The 21,254-nt window shown below is 39.2% G+C and overlaps 1 protein-coding gene across 3 annotated transcripts in view; it reads left to right on the top strand.

The window, feature by feature from the left end:
• The first annotated feature begins 432 nt into the window (after positions 1 to 432).
• The window catches only part of ppm1bb (protein phosphatase, Mg2+/Mn2+ dependent, 1Bb), a 30,489-nt gene continuing 9,667 nt past the window's right edge, over positions 433 to 21,254 (top strand). For all 3 annotated transcript variants that reach the window (XM_061708986.1, XM_061708985.1, XM_061708984.1), the window contains exons 1-4: positions 433 to 799; positions 13,690 to 14,533; positions 17,509 to 17,626; positions 20,213 to 20,324. In XM_061708986.1, coding sequence (XP_061564970.1) covers positions 13,703 to 14,533; positions 17,509 to 17,626; positions 20,213 to 20,324 — 1,061 coding nt within the window. In that variant the 5' untranslated portion in view covers positions 433 to 799; positions 13,690 to 13,702. The remainder of the gene's footprint in view (positions 800 to 13,689; positions 14,534 to 17,508; positions 17,627 to 20,212; positions 20,325 to 21,254) is intronic.

Below are 21,254 nucleotides of genomic sequence, written 5' to 3'. Positions count from 1 at the left end.
ACACAATCCTTTAGGAGCTTCTCCATGCATGGGTAATTTAGCGCTTGATATTCACTTCAGGACGGTTGAGTTCGTGTATGACAGCTTTCAAACTCAGAAAATAATCATATTTTGAGCTAAAAACAGCCGCGGTATGTTTCATAAGTGTTTTAGTATCAGCTCACGGGGTGATGTCAATTGCCATCGTCCTCGGAATTGTACTTTACTATTTAAAGACCGACCCCGCCCACGTACGGTCACGTCGGCGTACGCCAGTAACATTTACGAGCGCATCCCGCATTTCCAACGTATCGTAGAACTTCCCAACGGACCAATGAGAGCGCGGCGTGGCCAGGGGCAGACCTGATTGACACGGACACCAACCAATCAACGACACTTAGCCAAGATATTGTAGCCAATCAGCACGCAGATGCCAAAAATAACACCTCCTCTTGTTCAGCACCTAAAGTCGAGGATAGCTCTGGCCTTTCAATGGAGGAAAGTGCTAGATTTGTCCGTGTTGTATAATAAAATACCCAACTCACAGGTTCCATATTTGTTTTGGAGCGATCGCAGTTGTCTTCATTTACTGTGAGGGACAGAATTGGCGTCAAACATGCGTAAAAACCAAGGCTGTCCTGGCAGGGAACCACCGAGGAAGGAATTATCTCCGCTCGACTGAGACCAGCCTCGATTACTGTGATACATAAGGAAACACCGCCGGAGCCCGCTAGCCTCATCAGCGCCGCCAGCAGCCGGTCCACGGCCACCCTCCGCGCCCAAAGCAGCGTCACACCACCGGGATCGGATCCACATCCACGTAAGTATGGGGCTGTTGTCCCCAGCCCGGGCTGAGCCGTGGGGCTAACGCGGAGCTAATGCTAAGCTAAGTGCTAACAGGCCTGTGGCGAGGATCTGATACTTAACACTAATACACCCACGAAAACAACCACGGGACTCGTTTAGACAAGAATACAAGCGTTTTGGGTCGTGTAAAAAAGAAACCGTGTTGTTCATAAATAAACTTCATAAATACAACTTGAGTATAAGAAGTTCGGTGTTTGTATAAAAGCCAGTTTATAGTGATGTGAACAGTTGAGTGTTTGGTTTGAGAGCTGATCCCAGGTAATTCAGCACGGTAGTGCTGCAGCTCTGGCCGTGACCAGCTAATGACACTGAACGCAGCCTGTCACACTGGTGTCAGTATTAGCCTGTGACGTAACCCTGGTATTTGTGCTGTACAGCAAACTGAAACATCCCCCATGAAGAGAGTCCAGTTCACAGCCAGGCTGGACACATGGTTAAACCTGGGTATACGGGAAAAAACAAGTAGGGAGCATGTGTGCTGCTTGGTACTGAGGGTTGTGATGTACACGGATCCCTCCAGTAAGTAATTGGTATGACAATAAACCTGTACCCTTTTGTTAAAACCCATTGAGATTGAGATTGAGAAAACTGAATCATTTTGACAAGTAGGCGTGTCAACAAAACTGACAACATCTCACTTAGTTCATTCAGCTCATTGGTTTTGATTAATGTTTCATTGCTTTATATTTGAATACACACACACTAGGGATGGGCGGTATGGACTAAAAAATGTATCACGATAATTTCTGGCATTTATCCCGATAACGATAAAAATGACCATAAAAAAATACCAATTCAACTCCACCTTTTCAACTATAAATCTATCTCGCTCTCAGATCCGCCATGTTTGTTACACAAAAACGTCATCAACGGGAATTTATCCTTTTTCTTTCTTTCTTTCTTTCTTTCTTTCTTTCTTTCTTTCTTTCAGGCTCATTTCCTTCCTTCCTTCTTCCCTTCCTTCCTTCCTCCTTTCTTTGTTTTCTCCCTTCCTTCTCCCCTTTCCTTCCTTCCTTCCTTCTTTTTTCCCTTCCTTCCTTCTTTCCTCCTGCTCTCTCCTTCCTTCCTTCCTTCCTTCCTTCCTTCCTTCCTTCCTTCTCCCCTTTCCTTCCTTCCTTCCTTCCTTCCTTCCTTCCTTCCTTCCTTCCTTCCTTCCTTCCTTCCTTCCTTCCTTCCTTCACGTACGTTGTGCGTGGATTTAACGCAGAACCATAAATCCGGCTTTACACAAAAACGTCATCAACGGGAATTTATCGTTTTTACCGCGAGATGACAAATTCTTATCGTGAGGAATTTTTTTGACGGTTTATCGTGAACGGTAAAATATCGCCCATTCCTAACACACACACACACACACACACACACACACACACACACACACACACACACACGTATATATAGGCGTTTATATAATGACTGAATGTTTTAATTGATAAACCTGTGCAGTATTGACATGGGCAAGATTGATTTGAGAGCAACCAATAGCTAAATGTTGATTTCTACCCCTTCTTGAGCATTGTTTAGTCATGATATGTCTCTGATCGAGAATCCAATCAGAAATTGAACCTCGTTACAATATTTGTTTCTCTTTTTTTCCAGGACTGTAAGAGAAATGTTGCAAAGCTGTTTTTAACCAGGGGTTATGTCCAGTTTGACCCAGTTTAAACAGCAGTATTCTCCGGGGTGCTAAAATGTCAAGGACTGCTTTCACATTTTTAACTGATTAACGAAGTGAAAAGTATTTACATTTCCATACGTATCTGCTGGTTCAGTGACAAATAAATATTTGTTAAGATTTTGTGTTGAAAATGCCAGTCTGTGAAAGAACTTTCAAACTACTCTTAAAGCTTGGGTGTTTTTATGACCCCAGCTGATTAAACCATTTGACGTTGCCTGACAATATTGCAGATTTATATCATATAAGTTTTTATGGCAAATGTTCTTTATCAGTTTTATATTATGCAGTGTTTATATTGAGTAATGACCTTTCCAGTACATCAGACTTAGATAAGGTGCACAGGTGACCAGTATATGACACAACTGGGTGTTGAGCGTGTGCCCTGGTCTCTAGATAACAGGAAGAGTTCAGTAGCTGATAATCTTGTATGAGTCAGCAGTCACTGTAAAGACTGAGAGGAAGATGTAACACAGTGCCATTAAGAGAGTGAGATAATTAGCAAACTTAAGCTGAGTTTAAGCAATCTTACTGGCATTAAGTGTGGCCTGATGGAACTATATTCATCACAGGATACTAAGACAACTATAAACAGCTGTAGAAGCATTGATGCATACGTATTGATGAATTGATGCACTGTATAGAAGCTGATACGGTAAGAGCAGTTAATGTTGGTGCACTTATATGGTTTATGATCTTCATAGATATCTGATATGTTAGTCTGTGTTTGCATACATACTATACAGAAGTGAAACCCCTGTGAAAATGCAACTGATTCAGAATTGGATCCCACATTAATTGTTACATTATTCAGTCATGGAGAGTAATTTAATGTGTAAAATAAAATAACATTTTGGCTTTAAGAATACAGACATCACGGTATAAAATTAGTGCTATGTATTGTATGCTTTTTGTTGCTCTGATTTAAAGCTTTTCTTTTGATCTGCTTTTGCAACGTATTTCATGATACATTAATTCCTCCAGTCAGTAATGTACAAATTTAATAGACATCAACAATGTCAGATTCAAGTCAGGAAACAGAAACTTTGACCAGAACAAAACTTTTAACTGCTCTAAGAAAAGCTTGTAATTTTTGGTGTTGTGATAAGGATTGTCATGCTGACATGTTCTTTCTCCACCATCTATGAAACTGACAGTTATTCATTCAGCCAGTGTGTTTGTTCTAGAGATGCAACGATTACAATTTTCTTGGCCAATTCTGATTAATGATTTCTTTTTTTCAGTGAGTTATTTGCTGCTTTGTATAACTTAAAAACATTATTATAGAAGCAGTAGGCTATAAACTTTGACTTTATAACTTGCTTGCGATCAATAACTTGGCCAGAGTGAACTGTAGCTTCTCTTCAGTGTCGCTGAACCTTCTCGTAAGCTCCTCCAGCTGTGAGGTTATACAGATACAGATATACAGTCATCAACAACTGTGGATCAAAACATTCAAATAAAGTTTTCCACTGACAAGAAGTGACATTATTCAAAATTCTATCATAACATGTAAATGTGTTTTTAATCCACTCCAAATGTTCACTACTGTATATTATCATTTTGTACCACATTAGGTGAATTTATAAAATGTCTTTGTTTTATATAAATCCACCTCTATTGAATTCCATATTAAAATGTGCAACTTTGGATCAGAAATAAACATATTTGAATACTGATTAAAAAAACAGTTTGGTCTCTATAACTAGATTTCACATCAAATAACCCTCTAATACAACTTCAGATGAATTGATATAAAGAAATCATCACTTCCTCATCAGTCATCGTCATGCTATGAAGCTTAGCGAAGTAATCAGCAATTTGTACTTGCTTGACACCCAGCATCACCTCAACGCATCTCTGATTTCACCACCAAAATGATATGTGAAACGTAATGTTCCATTGTAAACATTCACCAGCAGCTCCTCCATCGTGGATGGACAGATGTAGCTGGTGGCCACAGGTAACATTAGCCCCTTTTACATTGGCGAATACCCCGCATTTAACACGCAGATCTAGCGTGTCGTGTGCCCCTTTTACATTGCTCGATGCTGGGTGGCGTGTCGAGCTGCCCCGCGATTAACTCTCCTCCAAGGGTAATCTTAACTGCGGGTCAGGTCTAATGTAAACAGAACTAACGCAGGTTCGCGGGTCTTGAGAGGTGTTTTTTGTTCACGTAACCTGAGTACAACCCACCAGGGAGATTTTTATTTATTATTATTTTATAAAATAAGGAAACAAATGATGAGAGTAACAACAGCAGCAGGACGTCACAGGGAGGGCCTTTATTTGCAAGATAGTAACTGGGGAGACGAGGAGATCCGCGAGCTACTTGGCCTCGGAGCCAAGGATACCATAAACCGGCGTATGTCAAGAACCACGAAGGATGGTCCATTGTTTGAACAAGTGGCCACAAAAATGACAAACCGGGGGTTTGCAACAAGTACAAACCTGCCAAAACACACTCATCCCGATGTTTATCCATCCTCGTTTTGAAAATGAGACCTGCCTGACGGCGTATAAATCTTGCTGATGTAGGGACAATGCGTCATTCTACACGCCCACACGTTAGGTTTTGTTTCGCGGATAGCGCCTACCGACTCACCTTCCCTCCCCTCAACTCGCCTTCAGGCCCGGGGTGGCTAATGACACGCCTTGAGTTTATATTACCAACATGCGTTAAACACGTGTTCATCATCCAGCGATAATAGCGGGATCCAAACCAAAAAATGCCTATTAATTGATTTAAGGTGGGCATGCTCGAGTTGGCTTCCTTTACCTGTTTTCCTGTTTAAAACAAGGTGCCCTGCATTACGACAAAAAAGAGACGTGAAAACTGCTCTTCAGGAAACCATGGCGTGACGTTGCAGATCATCTGTCCAACAATATTTAAGTCTATGGCCGGTAAACATTTCTACGTTAACTTGTTGCTTCGCTTCATACACAACGCTTTCACGTTTAATGTGTTGTGTACATTAAATGGTGCTTTTCGCAAAATGGGCCAGAATGTAATCGGTACAAAAGTGAGGGAGACCTTCCGGTCACTGGTCAGGCCGGTCATACTGAAAATCAGTACATTTGTAACTTTCCACCACACCAAATAATGTGGTTTAGGATTCTTTTGCTTTTCTTAAGCAAAGTTTTCCTTTGAAGTTTTGGTCCATGGCCTACTTGCATCAAAAAGTCCAAAAAAGTGTTTTGTTCTGTTGTACCCCCTCAAAATCATAAAATTACCATAGTTTTAGGTGCTATTCAGTAGGTGCTGAAAAATGTGGTTTGTTACCCACCATACAATACTTTCAAAAATGTATCTTGCGTGTTGCTAGCACTGCTTGGGCAGAATCAGGACTTCTACTGTGTCCCTGATGTGCTTCATAATAATTGTACGTTTGCCAGTGGTTCTTTAACAAATGTTGGCACATGTTCACTGTCTCGCTTCAGGGAGGAAAATGCTCCAAAATAATCAATTTTAAGCTCCATAACTAATCATGACCTTCGTGATTTAAAAAAAAATTGCATTAGTTAAAATTGTGATTTGATTAGAAATCTGTTTTTTAGCGCTCCTATTAAATGTCCATTGCCCATTTTTGAGCTATAACAGAAACGTACATTTCTGTTGATAGTCCCTGTACCAGGCGCGGAGTACTCTGTCTGTTATTTATAGTTGGATTGTGTAAGTAGAAGGCTTGTTGGTGTCATTTTTAGAGGTAGAACACTGTCTGTGGTGTCTGCTTTATTTCATACCTCTTGTTCTTTAGAAGCAATACTGTGCATGTTAACTTGGAAATAATGCAGTTATTGTAAGATGATACAGTTTGGAATGATTTTACATTTAAGTGATATGCACTCAAGTCTACTGTGTAATGTACGCAGAGAAGCAATGGGTGATGTGGAGTTATAGTGGATTGATGGGCTTGATAATTGATAAATAAACTCTTAGTGCAGGACGCCAGACTGAGGTTTTCCTCCACCAGTAGGACTGAAAATGTTAGGCGCACCATTTAAATCAACTCTACAATAATCCTTAAACATGAAGGATTCTTGCATTAAACATCAAAGGGAATTATCAAAATAAATAATTCCCTTAAAAGTAAAACAGCGTTTTTGTAAGCTAAACCTTCTAACTGTGCGTCACTATGTGTCACTGCCAGTGTCGCATACCGGTTTCAGAAATACTAGCTAATACCAGTAACCTTATTAAGCATTTCAGGAACAGTCATGTGAAAAAATACAAATTTATCAAGTCAAATGGCAAAAATTATCAACCACAGCAGCAAAATCTGGCGTTTTCATAAATGAAAGAAATTCCCCAAAGAAAGACAGAGACTCAGAGCAATGATGGATGAACCTGTAGAATTCCTTGTCCTGGATAACTACCCCCTTTTGGTCATTAGAAATGCTGGATTTCACTGTGTCATATGACATCATGTTTCGGGCCAGTTTCCATTGTTGGAAGTGCATTTCTGAAAGTTGTAAGTGCATACCAATTGAAGGGAGCGCCCTTCAATTGGTATGCACATCAAGTGAGCCGAAATAAGTGCTGGCAATCAGCCTTATGGCAGACACTTGTATGTTTAAAGGAGTCAGATGTCGACATGTAAAGGATTTTTTATTTTTCATATTTGTGACTGCACTTGTGACTGCATCAGGTTAATGCTCAATGTTGGCCAGTATCCAAAGTGTAAATCATTATCAGAAAGGGGGAAAAAAAATGGTTTCAGTTCATTTCTACTATTTCGGCAGAGTTCATGCTTAATTATGAGCATAAAAGAGTGTCTCCTGTGGTCAAGTGGCAGAACTAGTTTTCTGAATAGTTTATGCCTAATAAACTGCATGAATGTTTCACGTCAGAAGGAAAAGGGTTTTTTTCTCTTTTTTTTAATATTCTGCATCTTATTTTGATCAGATATTTTGAATTGTGGTGTCACAGGAGAGTCAGAATTATGTTTTTGTTTGTAAAATTAACTGCTAAGCTAGGTCAGACCAGAATGCTTGCTGAATGGGACGACAACCTGTGCGCCCAGCTACTAATGTTATTCATTACAAAGGTCATTCTTCTCTCACTCACATATGACACACCTACACACATAAAGATTGTTCCATAGCCTATATTATATGTGTCTTGTTGCAAAACTTAGTTGCGCTCAGTCCCCCAAAAATTGGTTTCATGTGGTAAAATGTGTTTAATTGTGACACACTCTATGAAAGATGGATTTCTTGAAACGTCAAATACTAGTTCTGGCAGACATTTGAGTCCAGCATTGATCCACCCAGCCAGAACATTTTCTGGAACCAGGCAAAAGTCCAGGACCAGGGCACCTGTTTAGGCTGAAACCCACCTGACATCCCTCTCCTTAATCAATTCCTCCAGCTGTACTGGGGAGACAGTAGTTGCATTTCCATTAACCCTAAATTTGCATCAAACCTAAATATTGCAAATAACAACCTGTAATGTAAACAGCCATAATTTGAAAAAACGGACAAATACCACAAAAACCCTTTTACGCTCTCACTAGGTGGTATTTCAGATGTGTTGATTATCCAGTTTGAAAAGGAAATGCTTTTCGTGCGTTTGAACATCTTTGGCAGCGCTGGATGGGATGTAGTCGATCAATCCACAGCCATCAAAATCTAATTTCCAGCAGTTATGGCCTCATTGATACAATGTAATTATGCTTACATAATCATTATGTGTTTAAATAAGGGCTTTGAATAATCATTTGAATGATCATCTGCTGCCTTCATCCTCTGTTAAATTCCCACAGCAGTGGTAGTTGCATTCACAATAATTTGTCAAAAACTAAAGTTATTTTTGTCCATGTTCTTTATAGTGGAGATCTTTTTTTGTTTAGAAGAGAAGTCTTGCAGGATGAGATATGGAGAGAAAGAGAGAACTAGTAGAGTTTTGCTCACAATAAGAAAAACGCTGTTCAATGAAAACACAGACGCCCTGCAGCGCTACCTTTATCAGAAATTCAGTCTCACTTTTCTTTTGCAAAAAAGTGTAATGGAAATCCACCTAATGAGGTGTTACCAAGCCAGTTGAGAGATATAATCTCTCCATCGAGTCTTCCCTGAGGCCACGTTCCAATGTGACTTTTCCAAAACACCTCCTGTGGAAAGTGTGCGGTAGCCGTCCTAGCCACGTCCAGACTGGCTCAGTTGGCCTCTTTCAGTGTAGAAGAAGAGCGAGTCTATGCCGAGTCCCTCCCTGCATGACTGAGCCCCTCACTCTGTCGCTAAGGGTTAGCCCAGTCACCCTTTCTCAGGACTCATTTTGGCAGCTTGAACTTGTAATTTCGTTTTTTTAATTAGTAGCCACAGCTAATTACCATAAGTGTGCGTTGGAACCAAACATTGACTAGTAAATCAAAATGTTGCCCTTTTCGCTCAGCCCTCTTCACCAACTCTTCACTGGGTGTTTAAAGGTGCCAAAAAGGATACTGTCTGTAGTTTATTACCGGAAGTGGCCCAGCAATTAATAGCTTTAGGTTTTAAGGAATTACAGCTGTTGGTTTTGTTTAATATTAACAGTAGCACACTATAGTATATGGCCTTCTGTACCATGCTGTCTGAGAAATAATAGGAAAAGACAGTCAAAGTGCAGCAAAAATTGTGTTCAATTTTCTCAGGTGCCTATGGCTTGCTTTATGAGATTTACAAGATCACAATCACAGAGTCCAACAATTAAGTTCATGCCACTCAGCAATCTATACTGCCAGATATGGATGTGTTTCACATTTATTGGTGCTCTCATTACCTTTCAACTTCAATGGGCAATGCTGGTTCTTCTGCTTTGTGGCAGAGCGACATGACGACAATGTCATGGTTGGAGTATAGTAAAGTGTAAGAGATTTGCCAACAGTACCCTTTGAAGAAAGAGTGGATAAAAACAAGTAGTGTTAAATCTGGATAATTATATTCAGAAGCAATTGAATATTCACTTGTGTGAATATTATGAATTTGTGATATAAATTATTTTTTTTATTCATTCATTTTTTTAATGTGCCTCCAGAATGTGTTTTTAGAGTAGCTATTGGATTCTCTGCAGCATTATGTAATCCCTGACGTTACACTTCCCTCTTGGAAGCCATTGGTATTTGGCAGACAAGTGTCTTACGTTGGGGGCGTTGGTTTCGACTTGTGGTTGCAGCCTGGGTGAGAACAGTTTTGACGGGGTTAAGTGGTTGAGACTGAGAGTTCCTGGTTTCAGTCTGATGTCTCAATGGAATTATTTTGTTGGCTTTTCTGTTCCGTTCCTATGTTTGTCTTTACCGTCACCGACGTTGTATGCTGTTGACGGGCAGCAAAACCTCACAGTGTCTGCATATGGCCTTGCAGTCTGCGTGTCTCCTTTTTGGTTCTTGCCGCTGCAGCTGCTTTAATAGATGGATGATGCAACTTCGTCTTCCTCCCGCGACCAAGCGGCTGAGTATGTGTGTGCTTCTCTTTCAGCATGTGAGAGAAAGGCATTGGGAGGGGGATGTCGCTGAATGAAGCTTAGCCTGGATGTTTGCACTGCAGGGTGGGTGGTTGCTAAGCAATGGCAGAGTGTTTGTTTTATTTTTAGAGAGAATCACTGCTGGTGAATGTTACAGATTTTTCCTTCTCTCATACAAACATGCAACAACTCATCCATATAAAAATACAGACAAAATCTAAGTGTTAACACTCGTTTAGTGACGGTTTTCTTTTTTTTATAATCCCTTGTTTATAAAAGCGAACAAACAGAAATATGAATGGCCTGACCCCTCTGCTTCACTCCGGTCATGAAATCTAAACCGGCGTGGCTTATTTATAGAGCATCTTTTTTTCGCACATAGACTATAACACTAAGCACATGCGCAGAGCGGACACAAACACACACATACACCTTCCTCTGAAACCAGCTGTAGTCACTGTTTGCATGTAACTGCCTTTTTTGGACACATGCCTGTCATGCCATGTGTGTGCTAATGTGGGAAGTCGTTCCAGGCAAAAAAAAAAAGCTCAATCTTGTCAGGGTGCTTTTTTTGCCTCCTCCTTTTTTATTTCATTATCTCATGAGTGCTACAACACCAACAACAGGAGTACATAACGTCACTGTTATGGTCTGAAGATCTGAACTGATAAGTATGATTAGGGAAGAAAAGTGTACACCAAAAATATGAAACTGGCTAAGCATCAGAAGACTTAAGTTAGGCAATGTGAAGATGCTGTTAACATATCTAATCAAAATAATAGTATGTACACGCTTATTTCTTTTTAAAGTAAAATGTATTTTTTGTCAGCTCTAATATACTGCTCTATTTCTTTTTGCGTGTTCCTCAGTACAGATCCTCAGGGCCTGCTGTCTTCATGCTTTACATGCTTCTCTGCTCAAACACACCTGATTGGATCACCATCAGTTTGCCCTCATGTTCTCAACGAGTCTGTCAATTTCCCACGGATTTTAGCCATGTGTGTATGAGCAGAGAAACATTTAAAACATACAGGTCAGAGGGTCTGTTTGGCATGTTGTCCAGAAAAACATGTTTGCCAGATGCAACATTTTCCATACGGCAACGCAGTATCAGCAAGCAAACCTGGGAAATGATCAATCAAATACATCCAAGGACACATTATCGGTTGTTATTTTGTATCACACTTCTGCAACCATTCCACAATTGTTGCATCCAAATATTGATTTCTACAGCACTCAAAAAAAACAACCTGCTGATGATATTACATAATGGTTTGCCATATGATTTGGCCCCTGATATGGTTTAAAATTCTTGAATAAGCCAATCTAGCCTTAATAGCTTTTGTTTTATTGTCTCATCTGTACCTGAACCAGCACACCTTACCCAACATGGTCTAAAAACGGCACACAAAGATACCCTCTGGGATTGGGAAGGATTTTAATCATTGACATCAATGATTGATGTGAGTTAATGTTAGTCTGTTGTCTGTTTACTTTTTCTTTTTAAACTTGTTTTCGAATTCAAAGAAGCTCTGTTGAAAGAAGCTTTGCAGCTACAGTGTAATCCTCAAGTCTGTAGATCCTCATCAGCTGTCTTTTTCTTTTCAGGGTCATTGCCTCACACTATCCACTCAGTAATTAAACGCACACTGTAGCTACAGCAGGGAGCAATCTACTGAGCTACAACCATTAAGAACTGACTTACTGACACCAAGCGTATTATATGTTATATTATATGTGACTAACACAGGGTATCAAATGTATTTATTTCAATTTCATTTTTTTTAATTGCAAATAAACCTTTAAAATGGCCTATCTATAGAGCTCTGATGAACCCAAAAAGTTGAATATAGGCAAATGTAGTTCCTATTTCAAACTTCCGTTTACGTCAATCATGACGGCATACAAAATTTTGTTGACAGCTTGTTCCATTACTTCCTTGCAACCCTTTCTGAGTGGCTGAAGTGCTTTAGGTTGTGTAGTTAATAATAATGATAATGATAATAATAATTAATAATATTGTTATTTATAATAAACCACTGACTGTTGAGAAAAAAAATACTAATTTTATGTGATAACACACTGAAGAGAACACAGTGCTTTTTGAATAGCTAGGTATTGAGCCCATATGTATTATTTGTTCACAGATCTTTTAGTGTTCACAGAATAATAGATTGTGGAATAAATGTATAATATTATTTATGAGAAACACGAGAATTATTTTTCCCTCCTACTCAGCTGTACAACTCATGTCAGCTGTAGTGATGCTTAAATTGAGGATGGCTGTTGTTTATCTGTGATATAACATTTAACTGCGACACCTGGGAAGACGTGCATATAGTTATAAATATATAATAAAATCCTCATACAATTATTAGTTGTGTATCACAAGCTTGTTTTGCATAGTCAAAGTGCTGAATCGCCACACCACTGGACAGAAATAAACATATATATATATATATATATATATATATATATATATATATATATATATATTTACAATCTCTATACACTATCTGAATCTTCTGCATGTAACTGTATGATGTCGTGATAGCTTGTAGACACCTACAAGCTTAAACTGGGAGTCCCTTAAGAAAGAAAATGTCTTGATTGTGTCCTCGGTATCTTTGACATTTTAGTTTCACAGCTTTAGACTTTTGATTCATGTTACAACCTTTCTTATATTTAAATTAACTACTTGTTTAGGAAAGGAATTGTGGCGTCATAGGAGAGTACGCTGCAACCAATCTGTCCTACAGTTTGTACAGTCTGGTCTCCTTTCAGTATCATTTGTTACTTATGCTCCTTTTTTAAGATACCATATTGTCAAAATCATGTGTTCAGCTGGCCTAGTTCACGGAAACGGTCCACTGCTGATCAGTAACAGCCATTGATAAGCTTTGGGCTTCACTATGGGCCCATTCTTCTAAGTTTAAAGTGCTTAAAACAAGAAGAACAGTTGCTTATATGGGTTTTACTGTTTTACTGGTGAATGCAAGTAGGAACAGTGTTGCTACGAATCCAAGCAATCAATAACAATTCAGAAAATGTACATTTGTCTGGGAGGAAATTAAAGAAGGCAAGTGAGAAGTCAGATTTCTTAGTTGAAATGCAAAGCATTAAAGAAAGTGCTGTTATAGCATTATTAACTCATTTCTTCCTTAACTGTACCATAACACGTCTGATGAGAATTTGCTTTTAGATGCAAAGTAAAACCCAGATGCAAAAGAGTAAGTAGCTTCCTACTTCCGAGGCACAGCAAATGGAGCACAATTCGAAGTTGTGGGTTTAGATCAATGGTGGAGATACAGATGGATAGGCTCAATAATTGTTCTCTGAGCTGGGTTAATGTACAATACTAATGCAGCCTTGAACCATACACGGATGACATATTTTCAGACTTGGGTGGGCCTGCACAAAAAGACAGAATTTAGTTTTACCAATGGGAAAAGTCATGGTTTCTAGGTTTGGCTCTTATTAGATATGATTAATAATTTAGTATTCCTTGGTTCGCTTTGCTGTATTATGGTGATTAATGTTCACAGATGTTTTGAGCACTAAATTGATGCAAGCAGATCTATCCACAAAAACATTTTGGTCTAATACTGTTTCTAGCTCTGTACATGGCATATTTGTTTATCATGAAATTGGCTGACTTGGTAAAAAAAAGAAAAAGAAAAGACGATTATTTTATTTTCTATTTTCTCTTCTCTTGTTTGATCCGCAGCTTATAAACAGCAATGGGTGCATTCCTGGACAAGCCGAAGACAGAGAAACATAGTGCCCATGGAGAGGGCAACGGGCTACGCTATGGCCTTAGTTCCATGCAGGGCTGGCGGGTGGAGATGGAGGATGCCCACACAGCCGTGGTCGGCCTTCCCCACGGCCTCACCGACTGGTCCTTTTTTGCAGTCTACGATGGCCACGCCGGCTCCCGAGTAGCCAACTACTGTTCTGGGCACCTGCTCGAGCACATCTTGTCAGGAGGGGCCGAGTTTGGTCCAGGACCGGGTTCCGTGGAAGGCGTGAAGGATGGCATCCGCTCAGGGTTCCTGAACATAGACGAATACATGCGCAACTTCTCTGACCTGCGGCAGGGCCTCGACCGCAGTGGATCAACAGCCGTATGCGTTTTGCTCAGCCCCAGTCACCTCTACTTCATTAACTGCGGCGACTCACGGGCCGTGCTGAGTCGAGACAACAAGGTGGGCTTCTCCACCCAGGACCACAAGCCCTGCAACCCCCGCGAAAAGGAGCGCATCCAGAATGCTGGCGGCTCAGTCATGATCCAAAGGGTAAATGGCTCCCTGGCTGTGTCTCGAGCCCTGGGGGACTATGACTACAAATGTGTGGATGGTAAGGGCCCCACGGAGCAACTGGTAAGCCCTGAACCCGAGGTCTGTGTGCTAGAGCGGGCGGCCGAAAGAGACGAGTTTGTGGTGCTGGCGTGTGACGGAATCTGGGACGTGATGTCCAACGAGGAGCTGTGTGAGTTTGTCCGCTCACGACTGCTGGTTTGTGATGACCTGGAGAAGGTGTGTAACTCGGTGGTGGACACATGTCTTCATAAGGTAAGAATTTATCTACAATTGATTTATACATAACATGAAATTACACTAACAGCTTATAACGGTCTTTCATTTTACAGCTATAAAGCAAAGCTTTAATTTCAATACGATTTTTAAACTTTGCAGGTGGCTGTTTTAAGACAATCTTTAAAGTTGTAGTTTGTGGTGAATAAGGCAGAACTATTTTGTGGCTACAGTTTGACAGATACTATTGAGTATAAAGTTGGTTTTAAAAGATAAATTAATGAATGTGTATAGTCAAAATATGTTTAGAAATCTCATACTTTGTTTATTACAAACTGTTGCTCAAATATAGTTTACTAAAAAAATTGTACATATGCAACTAGTTATATCATAAATGCCACAACCTTGGATAGATTTTTTTTTTAGGGAGGGGGCACGGTAAGCTTGTTGGTAATATTGCTCATATTTCAGCCTTCATATGCAGCAAATTATTGCAATGAAATATTGAAAGTGTTGAACAATAATTATTAGAATGGTTCTTTCAATAAACTAGCGGATTGATTGACACAAGGGGCAGGGCGTTTGTTTGTTTTCCACAACAACACTGCTTTGCATCTGTCTGACATTTAGCTTGAGGCTCTTTCAGACAAGTTGATATAAGGTCCCATTTGCCAGTCACAGAGCTTGCTGTTGTGTTGCTGACAAATTGGAAGGTGGGAGGGGCTTTGTCACCATACGAACAACTAAAAGATGCTTGTAATTGCATCACTGAACCATTGCCAATGGCCACCAAGAATTAAACCAAATATCTGGAGTCACTGGGTGAATGAATCCTGGTTCTAGCTGAAGCTAATGAAAGGCCGGGGGTGAGATTTCCTTGAGGAAGGGAATCCAAAAGGGACATTTGCAAAACAAGAGTACAGCAGGCAGCTACTTTTTCAATAGAAGTGATTTTTTTTTTTTTTATATACTCACTTCCAACTGTTTTTTGGCATTAATGGTATCTCCACTTTCTTTTGCTAATCTATTTCTTGACACTTTCTTTGTCTTTTCATTTTATTGTTTGTGTTTTGAACTAATAATCACACAAACAACTTGCACTGCTCATTTTCTCCATCATCCCATTCTCAAAAGTAAAGTTTTACATGTAACCAAACACCTTTAGACTTTTGAAAATGTTGGGTTTGTTGATAAAATGTGGTTTTCAGAAACTTGTCGTGTGAACAAGTTTCTGTCAGTCATCTGATCATTCAGATCCTGAATGATCAGCTGACTCTGAAAACCATGAAGTCTGAAATTAAACTTTTATTTGTCAATGCTGTTTGTTGTCCCTTCAAGTTATTTTTATTTTCTTCTGGTGATTCAATTCAATAATGTTCTCTCCAGTAAGAATTAAAATTTTCTATGAGAGCAATGCTTAAACCCGGATTTCCTCAAGATTGGCCACTATTGTGATCTTGAACCTGATGCAAAGAAAAGACTTGATGTAGTCCTTTTATACTTTACACTTTACTCACTGTTGACACCAGTTCTCAGCCAGTCGGCTGGAGTCTCAAATGCGTGCGTGCGTACGTACGTACGTACGTACATACATACATACATACACCTGTACTTGTTCTTCCCCTGAAACTCTTACACTTCTTGATATACATTCACATAATGTATTAATAATTGGTTTATTAATTAAAATAACTTAAAGAAAAAGCTTAATTAAATTAATATGATCTTTTAAAAAGCAACTTAAGAGCTCTACAGTATCTGGTGAGAGAACTAAAATGAATTGGTTATATCCTGTTTGTTTAAATTATTATTATTTTAAATATTTTTCTTGGTATTAAAGGAAAAACATAAAGAAGATGCAGAGCTGCAGTCTTGTCTGCTGTCTGTCCTTGTTTTTTTTTTAAAGATTTTAGTAATAACACAATAAACACCAACTTTTCCTCAGATTCCTTGTTGAGTTTACTGTTTCTTTTATTCCATGCAATTGCTGACATTTGACTACTTGATCACTCACATCTTTAGGTGTCTGGTATAATGTGAAACGACTGGCAGTAAGACAGACTCTTTCAGCACTGCTGGACTGGAGCACAATTCTTTGAGATTCTGGTCTATATATACGATAATTTATTAACTTTTGATCATGGTTATTCATTATATTTATCGTCTCACTCGTTGACTGTTTTTTAAACGGCTGAATTCGTTTTCCCAACTTCATTTTATTCATTATCTTGATTCGAACATGTCAAAACATCCCACAGTCTGTCAGGTGTTGGCTTTCGGTTTTTAAGGTGGGAGCAAAACGGTGCCACTGTGAAAGAAAGTGGGTATGCTGAATTTGTATGGCAAGAGGCGCTATTGCAAAAGAGAATGTGGCGCAGTCATTTTAATATCTTAATTATCTTGTTTTAATGCTTTTTTAAAAAGCCTAAATCATTTCTGAAATATTGTATTAACTGTGCCTTAAATGACATTGCAACATTCCTCTCTGATCCACTCACTGAAAACTTCTCGAGAGCTAAGACTAACGACTCTGTGCTTGTGTAAAATACATGCATGGATTTCAGTGTTTTCATAAAAAAATGAATTATTAAATTAGTGATAAAAATCACTTGATAAAATCAATTAGTAAATCAATCTTCCAAATCTATGACTAACGCCCTTTTTTTTCTCAATCCCTTTTTCATACATTAGAAATTAGAGCAGCTGATAGCTTATTGATGCCCTTTTGGGGGAAAATTAATTAGAATTATTTACTACAGCTGATGTCTTGGGGGAAATGTCTTTTTTTTACCCGTCTATACGAGGAAAGCATGCCTATAAAAGTCTATCGTTAAAAAACAATATGGAGTAGATTTCAAATGCCACAGTGACAGGTGGGCAAAAAAATGATTTCCCACCCTGTAGGGTAACTTATTGTTCAACAGTCCAGTAAAAACATGGGTCCTTTGTAATTACTTTATAATTACTATAGAATTGCAATGTAACTCAATTCTGCTGTTTTTTTCTTTCCATAGGGGAGCAGGGATAATATGAGCGTGGTTGTGGTGTGTTTACCTGGAGCTCCCAAGGTTTCAGACGAGGCTGTGAAGAAGGAGGAGGAGTTGGATAAATACCTAGAAAACCGTGTTGAAGGTTAGCATTTTGACGCTAAAACACCCACACATACTGTTTAGTCTTGCAGCAAACATGCCAACAATAAAATACCATACATATTAAAACACAATAATGGATAATGTGAATAGTATTTTTCTTGGTAAGGTAGAAAAAGAAGAAATACTGAATATTGTAAAAAGTTGTGCAAGTAAAGGATCCACTGACGGTGTAGATATGGACATGATATTAGGCCCAGTCCCAATACACGCACTACCCCTACTTTTCAGCACTACCCCTAAATTTTGCGCGTTCCCGTGAGGGTAGTGGTGTCCCAATTCCTCTTTTCATCTAAAGGCTGAAATATGGTTCTGCGTCACACACACGCAGAGCACACGGCGCAGTCGTGACGCCGTCACGAATCGTTCAGAGTTCTCCGTCTCTCCATTTGGTCGCGGTGCAGTACCCCCCGCGGCCACTAGTTAGCGATCTTTTTCTGAATGGTTTATCCGACTTTTTCCGGTCACAGTAAATCAAAGAAATAAGGACAACTATTGTGCAAAAAACAAAAACAAAAAAAATCACACATAAACGAAGAAAAAAGCCCTGGAAGTTCACTACTGCTTCAAACCGGAAACCGGAAATGCTTCGCTTTCAAACGAACCAATCACAGCCCTCTCGGTCTGCGTGTGGTCGGCGTCTCCTCGACGCGTAGTTACAATTTTCGGGAGGTGCACGTCACTGACGGCGCATGTGACGGCGTGTCCTCTGCGTGTACAAAAACCACACGCCGTAGACACGGCGTCGTTTTGACGCAGAAGCATAATTCAGCCTTAAGGCAAGTGGCCAAAACGAGGGCTAGTGGTTATCAATCTATCCCTTCAGAGCGAGAGTTTTCAGATGCTGACTTCGCGACCTAGGGCCAGAAAGATTTCCCAGAATGCTTTTCGTCATCATTTGCAGACTGAATCAAACGAAAAAACATGGCGGACATTTCTTATTTTTTAGTGAATAAAATCAATATTTTGAGTTAGTTTCTGCATAAAAATGCGTTTTGATTACATTTCTAGCGAGAAATATATATTTTACTTTCATAATATTCACTCAGTGAATGTATATAATCACTCGCTTGCTCGTTTTTTCAGATCTCACCAGAATAAAGGCTGATTTATGGTTACGCGTTACACCAACGCAGAGACTACGGCGTAGGTTACGCGGTGACGTGCTGCGCACGGTGCGCGTCGCCGCGTACCCTACGCCGTAGGCTCTGCGTCGATTTAAACGCGGAACCATAAATCAGCCATAAATCCAAACTGCTCAAATGTATTCTGTTTGCAGACGACACTACTTTGTTATTCTGGGGAAAATATAACTCAGGTGTTTAATGTGGTTAAAAAATAATTTAAAAGAATAAAAACATGGTTTGAGGTAAATAAATTATCACTGAATCTTGAAAAAACAAACTTCATGATATTTAGTAACAGAAGGAGAGACACGGACACTTCGATTAATATAGATGGTATTGAAATTAATAGAGTAAGGGAAACCAAGTTTTTGGGTGTCATGCTGGATGAGAATTTGAATTGGAAATCACATATACATTATACAAAGATAAAAATATCAAAAACAATTGCTCTGTTACACAAAGTAAAGGATTCATTGGACAACAAAGCATTGTACATTTTATATAACACTCTGATTGTTCCATATCTGACTTACTGTGTTGAAGTTTGGGGAAATGCCTGTAAAACATATATTCAGTCAGTTTTCATTTTGCAAAAAAGAGCCATAAGAATAATCAGTAGAAAACGATATAGAGATCCAACAAATCCATTATTCCTTCAGTTACAATTGTTGAAATTTCATGAATTAGTAGACTATAGTATTCTGCAAATTATGTTTAAAGCTCATAAAAAAACTTTACCAATCAACATTCAGAAAAGATTTGAAAAAAGAGAAAGCAAGTATAACTGAAAAGGAACAGAGATTAAAAAAAAAAAACAAGATTCAGGACTAAATTGATGGAACGTTGTGTTTCTGTGAAAGGAATCAGTTTATGGAACAATCTGAACAAAGAAACCAAAGAATCCAAATCAAACATTACATTCTAAAGAACAATTAAAGCCTGTATGTTAAGTAAATATAATGAAATATGTTAGTTAGGTTTGATTGACATACCCATAGCCGGCGGTAATTTTATTTTATTTTAGTTTTTTATTTACTTACATTTTTAATTTATGTTATTTGTGAATTTATTTCTTGGGAAAAAGGGGCAGATTAGATAAGATTCTTCTTCTTTTTGCTCCCTTTTCATTCACAATTTACCAACAAACATTTGTGTTTGTATTTGTATTGATTTGTTTTATTTTTTGAATGAAATAAAGAATAAAATAAAAAAATAAAATAAAAAAAAGATTTGTACATTTAAAACCATTGTTATATATTGCAATTATTTAATATTATTCTGCTCTGGGATCTTGCCACAAGAGGGCAAGAAGTGGGGTGTCGGAACCCAACCCACTTCTTGATGCAATATCTCAGCATCTGTAGAGAAATGTGGAAGTTAAATCTCAAATTTCAGTGTCAAATATACTAAAATGTTGTGTACTCTCCCTTATTCTCTTGTAGAGCTTGTGAGAAACTGTGGGGAGACAGGAGTCCCTGACCTGGTGTCTGTCCTAAGGAGCATTGCCTCAGAGAACATCCCTAACCTTCCACCTGGTGGAGGCCTGGCCAGCAAGTAAACAAAATACAGCTAACTGCTTTTTATACACATATACATGTAGAACATAGTGGGCCTCACCTGAACACAATTTTCATTTTATGGGCTCGAGTTAAGATTAGAACAAACATTGGAAGCCGTGGTTGTATAAGGCATGAAACCACCCCGGCTGACACCTGCATGACCAAATGAGTGCAGTCAAGTGAGGTCCGCACAGGCGCATAACCGAGATGCACTGGTCCACACACGTGAGGCCATGGTGCAGCACACACACCCGTGACCATGACGAACATGAGTAAGCATGTTATTAAGGTATGCGGTGCCAACCCGAGGAGTGTGCAACAGAACAGGGAACTTGAATGCAAGTGAAACATGTTTTTCTTTAAATAAAAGTGACAGGGAAGGAGTTTATGATCTGCGAACTTGTCATCACTCAATTTAAAGTGGTCCAGACTACTGAGGTCTCAGACGTGCCATCTGTTGTAACAGATATAAATAACTGAAGCATTACTGCAGTTGATGTTCATGGCTGGCAGTGGGTGAGGGCATTGAATATTGCAGCCAGCAGTTTGCAAAAACACCCCCCAAAAAACAGGTGCTGGGAGGAGGGCTGGGTTGGGTTGATTGGGTTGGTTGTCGCTTCCTGGGCCCGGGTACCAGGTCCGCTCTGGTGGGGAGCTCCTGGTAATGCTGGCAATATGTTATACCACAACTTATTCTGTTGGGATAAATGCTAGATATAGCCTGAAATTCATTCAAAATGGATTCTTGTTCAATCTTAGTTTTAGATCCTGTAAAGACTATTTAGAGACGCCACCTTTGTTGGTGAATCAGCATTGGCTTTCTGAGCAAAACCTGTGGTCAGAGAGCCATTACCTAAACACAAATGATGTCCTCTTAACATTTTTTTGCTCCCAAGATTGAGTGAGACTTTGACAATCCACAACA

This window comes from Cololabis saira, chromosome 19 (genome assembly GCF_033807715.1).
Source record: "Cololabis saira isolate AMF1-May2022 chromosome 19, fColSai1.1, whole genome shotgun sequence".
Classification (NCBI taxonomy): domain Eukaryota; kingdom Metazoa; phylum Chordata; class Actinopteri; order Beloniformes; family Belonidae; genus Cololabis; species Cololabis saira.
The sequence above is the reverse complement of the archived record's forward strand: the minus strand, read 5'-3'. Positions and strand labels throughout refer to the sequence as shown.